The sequence below is a fragment of the Mus caroli genome, chromosome 9 (assembly GCF_900094665.2).
Source record: "Mus caroli chromosome 9, CAROLI_EIJ_v1.1, whole genome shotgun sequence".
Lineage (NCBI taxonomy): Eukaryota > Metazoa > Chordata > Mammalia > Rodentia > Muridae > Mus > Mus caroli.
Window position 1 is genome coordinate 99507209 of NC_034578.1, and position 16464 is coordinate 99523672.

At 44.2% G+C, this 16464-nt stretch overlaps 2 protein-coding genes across 2 annotated transcripts in view; one reads left to right on the forward strand and one right to left on the reverse strand.

Moving 5' to 3' along the window:
• Acad11 (acyl-CoA dehydrogenase family member 11) overlaps positions 1 to 16464 on the forward strand; it is a 58490-nt gene that overhangs the window by 17567 nt on the left and 24459 nt on the right. The window contains exons 10-13 of the mRNA XM_021171802.2: positions 5317 to 5394; positions 6631 to 6769; positions 8237 to 8344; positions 10087 to 10185. Coding sequence (XP_021027461.1) covers positions 5317 to 5394; positions 6631 to 6769; positions 8237 to 8344; positions 10087 to 10185 — 424 coding nt within the window. The remainder of the gene's footprint in view (positions 1 to 5316; positions 5395 to 6630; positions 6770 to 8236; positions 8345 to 10086; positions 10186 to 16464) is intronic.
• Positions 11156 to 15331, reverse strand: Ackr4 (atypical chemokine receptor 4). The gene is made up of 2 exons (XM_021171804.2): positions 15085 to 15331; positions 11156 to 12530 (listed from the first exon to the last, which is right to left on the reverse strand). Exon 2 carries the CDS (start codon positions 12519 to 12521, stop codon positions 11469 to 11471), a length of 1053 nt encoding a protein of 350 aa, XP_021027463.1. The 5' UTR covers positions 12522 to 12530; positions 15085 to 15331; the 3' UTR covers positions 11156 to 11468.

A 16464-nucleotide genomic window follows, 5' to 3' on the forward strand; every position in this document is an offset into this window, starting at 1 on the left:
TTTCTCCTGCAACACGAGTAAGTCTCACGTACAGTAAATCTCACTGTAACTGCCTGAGATTCTGAGGGTTCCAGAGCTGGGCTAGAGTCAAATGAAGAGCTCAAAAGACAAGCTTCTCTCAGCAATGTTGAGAAGTAAGATGTGTTGATAGGGGCATTAGTGTTATTGAGTTATAGGTCTAGGTGCCGCACTGGTAAATATCTTGATATGAGCGTTTAGCATAGAGAGGGATACAGTTTCTTTAAAAATACTCAAATATTAATTCTCAAATTGTCACCTCTCCATTGATACTGAGTAGTTCTGCCCTAGCTAGTGTATGTCCAATTTTGAATTCAGAATTATACTTTTGAGTATCAAAAGGGGAATACAGAATAAGAATCAGATGAACTGATAAGGTGAGCTGGGCTCTCCATCTGGAACTCCAGATGGAGAATCTTTTAATTCAATATGATAGTCTGAATTCGCCATTACCCTTCCTCAAATAAAATGCAATTGAAGCTTTAGGACAATTAAATCTTAGGACATGGACTAAATTAGTGAGAACAGACAAGTGGTCCACCAGAAAAGCCATTGCAAAGTAGATTTGAAAGACAGAATGGATCATACAAAGAACAGACCATCATAGAAGATGTTGCATTTTCAAAGAACTTGAGAGAAAAGTGGGCTTTTTCTACAGTGGAGAAATAGGTGGTTGGGTGATACGGAGAGCAAGGGGGAGAGAGAAGTCAAGGTGCTAGAAGAACTATCCAGCTTCTTGGGCCAATCCCCTTCCACCACACACAGCAGCTGTATCCGTCCCAAGCAGAGGCTGCCGCAGCACTTGACAACAACAAAACACTTAGGTTTCATGGAAGGCAGGCTCAGAAATTGTGAGCGAGCTAGAGCAGCTCCCTGCATTGTTCCACTTTTTGTCTGCTTGGTGGAGTTCCAGATGGAGAGCCCAGCTCACCTTATCAGTTCATCTGATTCTTATGCATGCACACTCAGTCCGAGCCTGCCCACCACATGCCCGTGCCTGCAACCAGCCCAAGGTTCTAAGGACAAGCCTAGACTAGCAGAGGGAATAGAGGGGCTTTCTCTTTCATCTGTAAATGTGACACTGCAGCAGGGAAGGAAGGGGTCAGAGTGAGGTTGCAGAACCTCTGAGCCCAGTGCCACTCAGCTGTTAAAATGTGTGCAAAGAGCTCACAGTAAACATAAAAACAACCAAAACCTAGGCAGACTGTAGAAAGTGAAGGCTGTCCAAGCTTGTGTGGTAAGGACAGCCACTTGGTGTTGGCAGAGCTTTTAAGTCTATGTTCCCACATCTGATGGCATGCACTGTGTCTTCATTCAAGTACTTGTAACAACCTGTGTAATTTTATCCTGTAGATGATCAGAACAGTTCGTCCCCAGCTGCAGGACATAATTTGGAATGATTTGTAGAGAAGTAAATAGATTTTCTCAAAATAAAAGAGGGAAAACATTAAATTCTTTTCAATGTTATTACAACTGAGGTGCCAAACCAAAATGGGTGTGTCTAGAAAATCACATTGTGCCATGCACTGCAGCAGCGTCTAACATTGTGTACCTTGAGCTACTGAAATTCTTGGTGGCTTTTGTTTATATTTTTATGTATTTTCCATAACAAGAAAAAAAAATTAAGATTGGCAGGGCTATTTCTGTGAGCTTTTGGAACTCCCCAGGTAGCCTAAAATGAACACATAACCCATCTCTGAAATTGTACCACGCCAGTTCTTCCTTTTGAAAACCAGTGAAGAACACTAGCACTCCAATTTGGGCAGAACAAGCAACATGGTGTAGGGGGCACACACAGGCCATAGTGGTGACGTTACCAGAGTTCAAGGGAGTCTCTTCATGGTCACCAGATGATATGGGTAAATGTGGGGACCCTTGTGGAGTTCCTGGTCTCATTATTAAAAGACTTTAAGAAGTGGACTCAAATGGAAGCTTGGGGGCAGTGTTATTAGGCCTACAAAGGAAGGTACCAATGGCAGTCACGTTCAAAGTCTCAACAGCTTCTCAGAGGGGAGAAGAAAAGCTAGGCCATGACACACTTAAGGAATAATTAAAGTCACCACATGGCAGCGGACAGCCACATGGCAGGGAGGGAGGCTATAGACAGAGAAGAGTAAGGAAACAATGTGCCAGAAAAAGTGGCCAGCATCCAAAGTGAAGGAACGGGGAAAGTTGAGTCAGAAAGATGGGCAGACCAAGCTACACCCCAAGGTGGCTCAGCTCACGGGAATCTGGGCTAGGGGCAGTTAATTCTTGGAAGGAAAAGTATAGTAGCTCATGAAAGGAGTAATTAGTAGTTATTCCTCCTATCTCTTTAGCTTAAGATGAACCCACCCTTCTCGGGCATGTAAACGCAGGTAGGATTTGATTTCTCAGAACTGTAGCGTCAGAATGAGGACACCATAAACATCTTTCCTAATATATTCATTACCAAACACAATGAATGGCACTGACCTTTTATGGCCACCCTAGCAACAGGCATAATATGCAGCCCCAAACAGAAAACCTAGCGATTTCCCTGACAGACGTAACAAGCGCCATCCATCCTGGAGCCTTTGAAAGTGTGAGCCTCTGCCTTGTACAGCGCTGGACTCCAGACAAGCCTTGCTTCCCTAAAAGGAACATGGTAGTCCATTGCCGAGAGCAGTGTAGTTTGGGAGAATAATCTACAATAACCTGATACACACCTAAAGCTTTGACAGTTCCCATGACCTTTAACCCCATGATTCTCTTAGCTGACGTGTAGAGAAAGTAGTTGACAGAGAGATGCTGTAAGTAGCTATGACTGCATCTCTAAGCTGTTGTAGAACTACCATCCCGCAGTTCTATTGTACTCTTCAGTTGTACAAAGCAGAGGCTACTGTTCGGCCTGAACACTGTAATTTAGACTTTCCCACTTTGTTATTACTTTATCATTCATTCTTGCAACTCAGATGTTTCTCTTGGAGCCGAGCTGCTTTGCTGAGAGTCTGCAGGAGCTTTTGTGGCTGCCCTTTGGTTTGTGTTTGCTTTGTTTTGTTTTTGAGGGGATAAATGGTACCTTGCCTATTGATGATACTTTTATTTTGTCCTAAATCTTTAATATTCGGTGTTTTGAGACAGGGTCTCCCTAATTAGTTCAGTCTGGCCTCAAACTCATGGTCCTCCTGCCTCAGCTCCTCGAGGGCTAAGATTATAGGTACAGGTTGCCGCCACTACCAGCAGTAGCAGCAGCAGCCAACAATTTGGGATATGAATTCCAGGTTGTTACTTTCTCTCAGTAGTTGAAGATTTCACCCTTCAATTTCCTTTTGACATCATAATTACATTTGTTCATTTGCTTGCGGGGGGGGGGGGTTGGTATGCATATTGAAGTCGGGTCTGCGGGATCGAACTCTGGTCACCAGACTTGGCAGCAAACACCCTTACTCTCTGAGCCGGCTCACTGTTCTCTCCCATTGCTAACTTCATGGTTGCCATGGAAGTAAGCACTCAGTCTCCTTGGTCCGGCATATCCTTTTTCACTCACACTTTTCTTCTCTCAAGTTTCTGAACCAAGTAATTGCTTTAGCTCTTCCTGCCGTGTTGTTCAGTTCTCCATAGTCTAACTTTGGAGAGTATGAGAAATGTCCAGAGAGCCCTCAAAGAAGAAAGGCCCAGACTCGCCAAAGGACCGTAGGTGCTCCCCTGCTCTGTTGGTCCCCAGGGCCTCCCCAGGGGGCAGGAGAAGCTTCCCGTCCCACTAGCCTTTAAGAAGCTGTGCTCGCGCTTGCGAGCAGTAACCTTCTTAAGGTTCATTGCCTAGGCTTCCGTTTCCTTGGCTTGCTTCGCAAGTTTGTTTTAGTAGCCCATTGTCAATCTTGTAATTCCTTTCTTTCTTTTTGGAACCTACTCACCACAACTATTTTATGCTGTGAATGTAAGCAATATTTGTGGTTGTAAGGAAACACGGCTGTTTTGCTGATTCTTGCCTGTGGTAGCTGGTTTCCTGCAGCGATTAGGGATTTTTCAGAATGGACTGTGGAGTGATTTTTTTTCCCCTGAAGTAGTCACATGAGTTTTTGTACCAAACTCTTTTCTCTAGAAGGGCTGGTTTAGTTCCGGACAGCTGTTTGGGGCCGCTGCTGGCAGGACATTGTAAACTTAATTTGGGTGTGAGGTTTGAGGGCCGCTCAGGTCTGGCATTTAGATCCCAGGCTTGGATGAAGGCAGGTTTCTGGGCCTGACATTTCTCTCTTCTGTTTCACTGCCAACCGAGAGCTGTGTGAGGGCTTTCTCCCCAGGCTGTGCCTCCAAAGGTTCGGATTTTCTGTGTGTTTCTCTGTTCTATTTGTTCCCTCCGTGGATTTCACTACTCAAGCCTCCTGGCTTGGATGGAACCAAAGTTCCAAATACTCTGTGCAGCCCCTGGCCTTATCATGAGCCTGTGCCCGACTGATGTGGCCCATTGAGAACCAAGGCCTAGGTCAGCCTCCATAGCCCAGAGGACAAACTTTAGCTCCCATCCTCCTGCCTGCCTGAAGGATGAAGCTGTTTTGTTGTTTTCTTCCAGAACAACTGTGCATTACTTAATGTATCTTCAACTGGTAACACTTCACCCAGCTTTTTTTTTTTTTTTTAATGAGACAGGGTTTCTCTGTGTAGTCCTGGCTATCCTTGAACTCACTTTGTAGGCTGGCCTTGAACTCAGAAATCTGCCTGCCTCTGCCTCCCGAGTGCCAGGATTAAAGGCATGAACCACAACGCCCGGCCTCACCCAGCCTTTTTAGTTGAGGGGTTGCTATGCCCACTGTGTACCATGTTGCTGGAGACAGAATATGTAAACCTTGGGAATCAAATTATTACTGTCTATTACTCTCTAATATCGAGGCAGAATAATTTTTTTTTGTTTGTTTTTTTGTTTTTTTGTTTTTTGTTTTTCGAGACAGGGTTTCTCTGTAGAGCCCTGGCTGTCCTGGAACTCACTTTGTAAAAGCAGGCTGGCCTCAAACTCAGAAATCTGCCTGCCTCTGCCTCCCGAATGCCAGGATTAAAGGTGAGTGCCACCACGCCCGGATCAGAATAATTTTTGATGAACAAGCATTTAGAAGTTTTGTTATTCTGCACCTGTTATTAAAAAGAAACATTACTAACCAGGATAGTGACACATGCCTGTAATCCCAGCGCTTAGGCACCTGATGCAGAATTAGGAGTTCCAGCCCACACATATTTGAATGCTCGAGCACACGCACATGCACACACACACACACACTCATGGTTTTCATGACATTGTGGCTTTGTACTAACTTGGCCTAATCATGTTCTCTTCACTGTCTTAAGGAAGTAGCTGAATACTATGCTCAAAGTGGAAACTCAGCGGAAAAGTGGGGACAACCCTTAGTGATTGAAAAACTAAAGGTAAGAGAGACAAGAAGGCACTCAACATGGGGAACTGCGTGTTTGGGGGACCTTAATTATCGTCGTTGTGTAGATAAAGGATAACTTCAATGATAATAACTTTTCCCTTTTCTTTATGGTCTTGATACATTGATCAGACTGGATTCAACTCGTGGCAATCCTCCTGCTTCTGCTGCCCAAGTGCCTGGATGATAGGCATGATACCTCACGCTCCAGGAATAACTCTTTTTTGGGGTGTTTGTTTTGGTTTGGTTTTTGTCTCTTGTTTTTCAAGACAGGGTTTCTCTGTGTAGCCATGGCTGTTCTGGAATTTGATTTGTAGACCAGGCTAGCCTCAAACTCAAAGAGACCCACCTGCCTCAGTCTCCCAAGTGTTGGGATTAAAGGCATATACCACTATGCTTGGCCATCAGAAATAACTTTCTTAAAATACAAGTTTTTTTTAAATCTGGGTTTTTTTTTAAATCTAATTTGTTTGTGATGACTCACACCTGTAATTCAGCTAGCACTTGGGAGGGGAGCTGAGGCTGAAGATGGAGGATTGCTGCAAGTTAGAGGCTAGCCTGGGCTACATAGTGAGCCAGAGCTGCTGTATGAGTTCCTTTATAGATAGAAAGGAAGCAAGTGGGGGGAGGGAGGGAAGGGAAGGGGAAGGGGGAGGGGAGGGGAGGGAAGGGAAGAAAAGAGTCTACTACCAAACCTGTCCTACTTGGCCTCCTGACTGTGGTTCTGATGCACTAGTCTCTTTATGCTGCTCCTTGCTGACCATCTCTGAAATGAGCTGAAGCCAGAGCAGGCTGTGGGACACAGAAGCTGGGCTCTGACTTAGTGGGAGAGCTCCCCTCTTGTCCATGCAAGGTTTGTCCAGCAAGGAGCAAGGCCAAGCAGGACATTTGTGCAGTGGTGTCAGGTCACATGCAGGTAACATGTTTTCAGATCTTACCTGCAATACATGTAAGATTTACACTCAAATGTGTTTGTGGGTGGTTGTAACCATTCTGTTTGAATGAGAAATGTTTAAGTGTGCAAATTTAGTTTTAGAGCCAAGACTAAGGGAGCCTGGAAAGCAAGACATTTCCTTAATTATTAAGCAACTGCTGACTTTCAGTGAGTTGCTATACAATGAAATAACATCCTTAAATGCTTTTATATTTCAAAAAGCATTACCACCAATAACTGTTTAAAATAACCTACTTTGTTTGGTAAATTGTAATCACTTGTCCATCCCCTTGACAGGAAATGGCCAAAGCAGAGGGCCTGTGGAATTTGTTCTTGCCAGCTGTGAGCGGTCTCAGCCAGGTGGACTACGCCTTGATTGCTGAAGAGACAGGAAAATGCTTTTTCGCTCCAGATGTTTTTAACTGCCAAGCACCAGGTGACTACACGTAGTGTTCTTTAACATTTTGAACAGGGTCTAAAATCTTTTTGTAATAAGGAAGTCATTCCCGTACACGTGTGAGCATAGTTTCACACAGTTTCACAGCTACTCCAAATGGAGTGTACAAGTGGAGTTGAGGTCCTCAGTGGGCTGTTCTTTTAATCAGCATCATTACATTAAGACTGCTAGTAGCCAGAAGTAGCCACCAAGAAGACTGGCTATGTAAACGCCCCACTTCCTGGTTGGGGTTGGGTATTTCTATAGCTAGTTAATCTCCCAGTCTCTCCATTGTGTGAAACTTTTTCCCAGAAGGCTGCCTTTGTTTCTGTCGAGGGCTCGCAGCCATGTTACCAGAACACTGTCAACTCAAATGGCAGAATTTCCTATAATGCCCTGTTCAAGGGACTCAGAACTGCCTTTTATTATATGGCTCTGGTGTGAAGGCTTTCCCCAGAAGAGTTGGCACCATGTTGAACCAACAGAAGGGGGTATGCAGAGAAAAGCAGAGAGAGCATCTTGCTCACAATAAACTGAGATCTTTTTCTACTGTGAGGTAGAATGGGTGGTGCAGTGCTGTCTAGACACTGCTAGGCACCCACTGCTCAAGACTGCAGTGGATCGAGTGCATCCTCCAGGGATTCTGCTTCCCTGCAGGGCAGGGATTCTGTCTTTCACAGAGGAAAGGTGTACCAGGTAAGATCTGTCGTAGAGCACATGCCTGGAATACCAGCACTAATGAGGCAGAAGCAGGAGTTTGATGCCAGCCAGGGCTACACCAAGAAAACCTTCCTCAGAAACAAACTGAACAAACAAGCTGTAAAATAGATCCCTGAGTTCTGAGTCCAGCCTGATCTACAGAATGAGTTCCAGGACAGCCAGGGACACACAGAGAAACCCTGTCACAAAAAAACCAAACCAAACAAACAAACCAAGCTATGAAAGATGATAATTGCTGCAGTTCAGGGCAGAGAGGTCTCTCAGAGTGGGTGAGTTCAGAGAGGTTCTTGCAGAGAACACAGCTCATAAGCAGCTACTTACCCATGACTAATAGACTTTCACAGAGGCCTGGTTCAACATGCATGCCCGAGGAACAGCGTGCACACTTAGGAGCTGGGGGCTCAGTGTGGAACGTCAGTTCCTCTCCAGGAGCTCGGGAAACACAGCAGACAGTCATAGCAGGCAGAGTTTAGGTCAGGAATGGCTACTTCAGTCCTAATTGAGGTAGACCTCTGTAAAGTCCATGGAATGAGCTGAGCAAGCATCTGAGATTCAGAAAAAGTTGAAGAAATATGAACCAAATGCCACATAGTACAGCATCACCATTGAATGTTATATTTAATGTGCATTACAGAATATTTTCATCAACAAACACTTTCATTAAAAGCATATTGTCGGCATTATCTCCATAAGTGTGGATTTAGGACTGGTCGTTTCAAAGGTCAAACACTTCATTCTCACTTGCAGACACAGGCAACATGGAGGTACTGCACCTGTTTGGCAGCGAGCAGCAGAAGAAGCAGTGGCTGGAGCCTCTCCTGCGTGGAGATATCACCTCCGTCTTCTGTATGACAGGTAGGAGCAAGTCACGGCCTGTCTCCTCTCATCACCATCCTGGGTTAGTGTGGATGATGGACTAAAGCAGTGTGGGATGTAGGTCAGCTGTAGCCAACTTTGCCTACAGCCAGAAATTGTGTTTGAGTCTGGTTTGGAATGCTGGCATCCTAACCCGTCCAGGATAAACACTCCGCTCCCGTGGGAGGGTCCCGGGTGTATTCTGGTCGTCTGCTTCAGTGTCAGCAGTTGGGTGCTGTCTTTTAAATTACGTTGTTTCTGCAGTTGCTGTGCCTTGATAGTCACCTTTGTGATATTTATGTGAATATAAACTACTCACCTATTCTATAACCCTAGAAAAACAGAACTCAGACCTGTGAAAAGCTTACTGAAGCCACAGTGTGGGACAGAAAGCCAGGGGCAAGCTGAGGAGAATGGTGTCGGCACGCTTGTGCTCTGGAAAAAGTAATTCAAAAGTTCCTTTAAAGATGAAAATTATCTTCTCAAATTGAGTTTTGAATTAAAATCAGTTTGCTTCGGTCATAATATGACCTTTCACTGATGGCCAAATTTTATTATTTTCTACAACTGTTTATATAATAACAAAATTCTTTCTACTTGAATCATCAAAAGGCATGTATTAAACCCCTACAGAATGATGTAATGACAGTGTTTACAAAGCACCAAGCTAAGGTCATGAAATAAGCCTTCCACCCTTGTCTCTGAAAATAGCATCTGGAGCTTTAGAACAAAATGCATGAAGTACTTCAAGGAGCAGGGGAGGGCTGGGGACACGGCTCGGCCCGTGCATTGTTTGTCACACAAGTACGTGACCTGATTTCCATTCCCAGAATCCACATAAAAAGTTTGTTGTTGTAACACAAAGTTGTAATCACTGCACTGGTGGGTGCAAAGACAGGAAGATCCATGAGACTTACTGGCTGGCCAAGCTAGCCAATCACCAAGTACCAGGCCAATACCAGCCAATGACAGACCCTGTCTCTAAAGGGGGCGGGGAAAGCCCACAGTGGACAAGGACCTGAGGAGAAATGACAACTAAAGTTGTGAGTTGTGTCCATATACACACATGTTTCAATATGTAAACACATGAATACTAATACACACATAGTCATGTATATGCTCAAACCCAAAAATAAATTAAATAAAGAATCATAAGAACAATATAGGAACAAAGAGAGAGCTGACTGATTCCTAAATGCCATACAGTAAGCAGAATTTATGGACGTTTAAGGGTTTGGTACAGAAATCATTCTGGAGACCTAAGTGGTGAGAAGATTTGAATGCTGCAAGTGTGACCTGGCCAACACATTCGCAGTAGCACTTACAAGGCACAGAGAGAACTTGTTAATGACAGTAGAGACACCCAGCCTGCCTGTAGTAAAAGCAAACTCCCATTGTTAAAAGTCAAAGTCAGTGGTTTTATCTATTTTTGGTGATTAGAAAAATGACGAGTTAGTTACATGCCGACTCAGATGTGACCAAAGGCACGAGGAATACAACTGTCAGTTCCAACCCTACACCTCATCCCTCCATCTTCCCACTCATACACATTAAATGCTTACACTGTCTATATTCGGAAAAGACCAAGGGGGAAGGATAAGAAAAGTAATATTAATAATAATAATAATAATAATAAAAACACTGTGCCTCTGTCCTCGAAGAATTTGTCCTTTCTGTCTAAGCCTCCTTGGCTAAGGACTGATTTCTGCCTGCCTGTGAACCAAGCCATTGTTCCTTTCTAGAGCCCAATGTCTCATCAAGCGATGCCACGAACATCGAATGCACCATCCAGAGAGATGGAGGTGGCTATATAGTTAACGGCAAGAAGTGGTGGAGCAGCGGTGAGTGCTCTCTGTGGTCTGTCACCCCACTGTTGGGCCGTGCCGGGGTTTCCCACACACTGCTGCATGATCACAGCTGTAAATTCTGCCTCTGAAACAATCATCAAACTTAGAAACAGTACCAAGAGAAAGGTAATTTGATAAGTTGTGGGGTCTAGGGTGTCTGGTGGTGGTAGAACACAAGCTTAGCATGTGTTTTGGGTTCAGTCTTAATTATCAGAGACAATGGTACGTGTGTTACATATTTTATTGCCTAATTACAAGTGTTTAAGTGAAAAGTAAACTTTATACATAGTATAATATATTTGTTCATCAGTTCTCAGTAATGGCCAACAAACATGGGTAAGTTCTTTAGGAAGTTATAAAATTAGACTCTAGATAACAATGATTTTTAAGGCTGGTTTCTAGAATATGTGTGATGAACCCAGTGGTGTAGTTGGATAATTTCTTTGGTGACATCATGAAAGCAAATGGCATGTATAGGAACTTACCAGGATGTGTGAACATCTTTATGGGTTTGGCCTTTTTCTTTAATTGCCATTCTTTCTTATATGTTATGTTATAAAATCGCTTATAAATTAAGAAACAAACAAAAAATAAAAAGAGTAAGTTTTGTTGCGATTACTTAAGCATTGGAATGTTGCAGAAAGAACTTATTAAAATTTAAATAATTACAAATAATTATAAATTTCTCTTAGCGTAAGTTTCTTTATTAATTGGTTTTAGGTTGCTAGGCTCACAGCATGATGTTTCTTCTTTTAACTTTTTATTGTGAAGTTGTTTACTCACAGGAAGTTACAGAGATAGTACAAGATGGTCGTGAGCACGCATTACCCAGGGTTTTATATTACAGAATTACAGTTGCTGTCAGATTTGAATAACCACCACTGTGGTGAAGATGCAAAACACCCCCCTCCCATCACACACACACACACACACACACACACACACACACAGAGCCCCCCCCCCCACACACACACACAGACTTCCTCTTTGTGGCACAATGCGTTGTTTCTCCCTCCTGCCAAGCTGTTTTCCTGTCATTAGATTTAGTTTCCACACTTTGCCCACTTGTTTACTCTCTGGCGTCTGTCTTCCTTACCCCGCCCCACCCCTTACTCCTTCTTTGTTATAAATTGCAACAACAATATTTGGTGTTTGATGGTTGGATCTCGGTGTAGCACAAATATTTTATTTGAGGAGGAAACATCACTCTTGTGTGTGTGTGTGTGTGTGTGTGTGTGTCTCCAAGCAAAAAGCAGAGGCAGAGAGCAGTTTTATATTTAAATGGTAAAAGAACTGGTTGGCTCTGTAGGACCCTCAGAATCAAAAGGAATTTCCTCCACGTTCTGTCTCTGTCTTCTCCAGGATCCATATTTCTTGGCCACTTTCATGATATAGTTTTTGAAGGAGGCCCCCATGAAGACATACAGGATGGGGTTGAGGCAGCTGTGGAAGAGCGCCATGCTCTCTGTGACTTGGATGGCGACATCCATGCGCTTGCTCATATCGCAGCTGGTAATCAGCAGGTAGATGGCATCTATGGCTTGGCAGAACTTAACAATGTTATAGGGCAGCTGGGTGACAATGAAAACCACCACCACCGCGAGCAGAACCCTGAGGGGGCGAGACTTTTTAATGTTGGGCATCTTGATGAGCGCCCTGGCGGTACTGGCATAGCACACTCCCATGATGAGAAACGGGACCACAAAGCCGATGCCGATTTCCAGCATCTGAATGGATGCTTTAAGGGATGTTCCTAGGTGGTGGGGAAAGATGGGAGTGCACCTAGCATTCTGATTCACTGTGTAAAAAACCAGCTGGGGTATGCTCAGCAAGATGGCGGCCATCCACACACAGCAACAGATGATCCAACAGGGTCTCCCCGCTCCTGATTGGCTGGGGGCCTTGGTGATTGCCCAATATCTGTCAATGCTGATACAAGCCAGGAACTGCATCCCAGAGACAAAGTTTACCGTGTACAGGGCTGACGTTACTTTGCACATCATTTTGCCTAGAATCCATCCGTGAACTGCATTAACTGCCCAGAAAGGCAGCGTGATCAGAAGTAACAAGTCCGCTACAGCCAGGTTCAGAATGTACACATCGGTCTTGGTCCTCTGTTTCTTGTAATAGGCGTAAATCGCCACAACTACGGAGTTCCCTGCGAGCCCGGTGACAAAGGCTACCGTGAAGAAAGCAGGCAGGAAGACTTTTGCGAACTGCCTGACCTCTTCTTTTATGCAGATCACTTCGTACTGGCTGTAGTCGTGAGTGTAGTTCATCTCATTCTCCTCATAATAGTACTCCACTGACTGGTTCTGCTCCAGAGCCATGGTACCGGGCTGGATGACAAGAAGAACACAAAGCACCCCATTCAGCATTGCGTAAAAGGAAGCAGCTTTTGCCCAGTTCGTGGCTGGTGTTCTCTCTAGAGAGTATACTGTGGCTGTCACATGTGTGAGCCTAGCTCTCACATCTTGGAAATGGCATTGGTTCATGGTCAACAGACAGGATCCCAGCCCTTAGTCACTAAATCCTAGGTAAACTTTAAGACTTTTAAGTAATATGAGTTGCTTTGTGCTTTTGTATGCATTTGTGTGTGTGGTCTGCATGCGTGTGTGTGTGTTCACGTGTGTGGGTATGAGTGCACATGTGTGTGCATGTATCTAGAGGTTGAAGATGATGTGTCAAGTCATTAGATTACTGTCTCCTCATTTATTGAGGTAAGGTCTCTCAGTTGAACCCAGAGCTCACCAGCGGAGCTGTTCTGACTAGCCAGCTTGCTGCAGACATCTATTCTGCCCCTTGTATGTGTTGGAGCTGTGGATGGGCTGCAGGGCCCCCCTCATTGACACACATACTGGGACCCAAACGCTCGTCCTCATCCTTGTGCAGCCAGCACTGTAATCATGGCGTCACCAGTCTGGGTTATAATACAGAATATAAGCAAAGAGCAGAAGATATGTTAATTAACGTTCTATAGATATAACTTAAGTCTTGTGGAGTATATCTATAATAAAGTAAAATGAGTTGTTTTACGGATTTGAAAAAGAAATGTTTTAATTTTTTTATTCTGGAGTTACTTATAACTTTAATTTAAATAAATCAGCTTGGCATTGATTGGCATGGAGTCACTGGCTGACTTTGCTTCAAGAAGGCCTCACTAGCTAGCTTTCCTCCTAAGTCTGACGGTACTTGTGTCCCCTGGTCCCTCTAAACTGAAAACTAGCACCATGTTTAACTTCTTGCTTACCTAGATTCCTGAGTTCCAGCTAGTCTGTAAGATCACTGGCAATCCTACTGCTTTAGCCTCCTTACTGCCCCACCACCACCACTTAATACTGCTCTCTTTCTATGTGGAATCTGACAATTGTTTGTCCAAAACATTCTTCTTGGTATTGTGCCTCTAGTTTGCCATTCTACCACTGTCATGCTTTGCTCTTTGCTGGGAAGGCACTTACTTCACTTTCCCGGAGATGGACATACCGAAAGCTCCTTGGAATGGTACCCAAGGCTCCCTCCTGCCACCGCCTCCTCCCCATGCTCCACACAGTAGACATACCGTGCTGAGTTGCCAGCTGTTGCTGACACACTCTGCCATGCCAGGACACGCCTCTCCTGCTCTCACCCACCCCTGTACCCAGCAATGTTTGCTGCCCTCCCACTGAGAGTAAGTTAGCTTGGACTTTTCCTCCCCAGAAGACTCTCAAGCAAAGATTTGACTCCATCCTGTGGAGAAAATGTATTTCTGAGCTCTAAGTCGTCTGAAGCCTGACAGTTTGAGTTCTGGCTGTGACTGAAGCGTCACTAGCATGCCTGGGACACTCTAACTGTTCACTAAATATTTGTCAGGCTCTAAAGGTTTTGTCACCTCATATAAAGCTGTTATTGCAGAATGGATGGGCGATATGTTTCCTGTCTCACACTCAGGAATCACATGCTGGCTATTAACAGTGCAGTGCACAAGAAAAACTTGCACAGAATTCACAAATCTAATATGAATATTATAATGACTTTCCATGTTTTTATTACTGTTTTTTGTTTTGTTTTTTGGTTTTTTTTTAGCACCTCTATCTTGAGTTGACTATTTTTATCCTTCAAAGAACTCAGGTCTTACAGAATCAATCATGAAAACAGAATTTCAAAACAGTACAGGAAAGAACATTCAGCTTCAAAAAAAAAAAAAAAAAGTTGCTCACTCTTCTTTGAATGAGTAAAGCACAGAGGAGGCTCCCTGGGGAATGTGGTCCTGAGGGAGTTTCTGTATTATGCAGAAACTTTGTACCAGCAGTCCGCAAGGACTGTTCCATAATTAAAGGTGCCTCAAAAGCTCTGTCAAGGAAGACTTCTGCAGCCTCCACAGTTTATGAATTAACTGCTAACACAATATAAGCTTTGTTCTTTCCTGTTATCCAGAAATCTTAACTTGATGTCAAAAAGTAATAGAGCCAAATAAAATAGAAGGACGAGCATTTGAGATTAAGGATGACTTTCTAACAGTGTAAGAAAGTTAGAATAGGGAGAGACTGTTTGCAGTGAGCACCCTTCTGCAGACATGTAGGAAGACTTCTAAATGCTTTTAATAATCATTTTAAGGACAAAAGAAAATTATTTTAAAGAACAGAAAGCAATGATCTGGTAAGCCCTGTCTGCTCCCTGACAACACGGTACAAGCCAGCAATGGTATTGAAATAGCGTCTCCTTCCTGGTACACTCATGTACAATGTAGAGATGGTCTTAGCAGGTACACATAACTGTTTTAACTCTCCTGTACCAAGTCCCCCATCTTCCACTGAGCTAAAAATACAAAATCTTTGGGCTTAAAAAAAATCTTCAGAAATGCACATTCAGATCAAAAGAAGGGGTGGGGAAAAAAAAAAAAAAGAAGGCACCAACCTGTTTAAGCTGGGAGAGGTGCCGTCTGGAGCGCAGAGGAAATCAGAGGACCTCTCTGAGTCAGGCAACTCTTGTTTTCTATTTTACACCCCGCCTTTATCTTGGATCCAAGAGAGCTTTCCTGAAACGTAGCCTCCGGAGCCCTTGATTAAGTGCTCTGTAAAGCCTTCCTGTGGAGTCCATCCAAATTCCTGAATGTCCTGGGATGCAGATGGAAGGAGTTCCAGTCTGGCTCCCAAACTGCAGGATCGCCCGTTTCCACTCAGCTGAATGGAATAAGAGAGTGCCTGTGGTTCACCAACCCCTGGTCAGCCCAGAGAGAGGCACTAACCACATCCAGTGCCCATAGGCCCTGCCCAGGGGAGTGGGGGTGGGGGTGGGAGTGGGGAGGGAGGAGGGGGAGAAGCTCCAGAAATGCGTGACTGACTTATTTTGTCTAAGAGAGAAAACTAAAATGATTTTTAACCCATAAAGTTATCTTTCTGAAAAACTAAAATAGGCAGTTACAGCAGGACTTACTGATTCCATTCAATGCGATTTCAGTTTCCTATTTTACTGGAGAAGAGCCCTGGCTCACTGCAGGATTCTCTGTGGTCCAAAGTATTCATTTCTTGTGGCTTTCTCCTGTTTTCTTAGAACCTTTTCCTCACGGGCCAGATAGGAACCTCCAAACTCCCCTTTGGAGAGGCTGTTTTCCCAGGCTGCCAAACAAAAGCACCTTAGAGAAGGAAGAGGGTTTCAATAGACTGTGAGGCCTCAGAGACTCACCTCACATTTGCATACCATTGTCCCATTTTCTCATGCAAAGCTGACCTTGGTGTCCACCTGCAGAAGTTATTTTAGATCCAAGTCTTTTCTTTTCCCTTAATGTTTGTTCAAGCAAAAAAATCTCATTAGCATGTGCCTTCATCTTTATTTCCCCCAGGGTATATCTGGGAGTCAAGGTAGCCTCGACCTGTGTAGCTGATAGGAAGCATCCTCCCAGTGCAGCTAAAACAGCTTAGCTCTAGGTTTGTGTCATTTGCTGAGGTGTAAGGAACCCACGGCCACCATGGTCAGCGTTAAGCATCAAAGTGAAGTTACTGAAAGAGAAGTTCCTAACAGAGGCACAGAGTCTGTGCTTCTGAGCAGGGGCTAATGCCGTTTGTTTCCTTTGTTAATGATTGTAGGTATCTTGCCTGCCTGTGTGTCTGCAGTCAGATATGCTGAAACTGGAGCCACAATTGTGAGCTGCCCTATGGGGGAATGGACCCAAGTCCTCTCAAAGAGCAGCCAGTGTTCCCAACTGCTGAGCCATCTTCCCAGGCTCAAGCTAAGACAGTTTTACTAGGTAGATACAAGCACATCCATGACTAGGTAAAGACAATGTAGGGTTAGAGT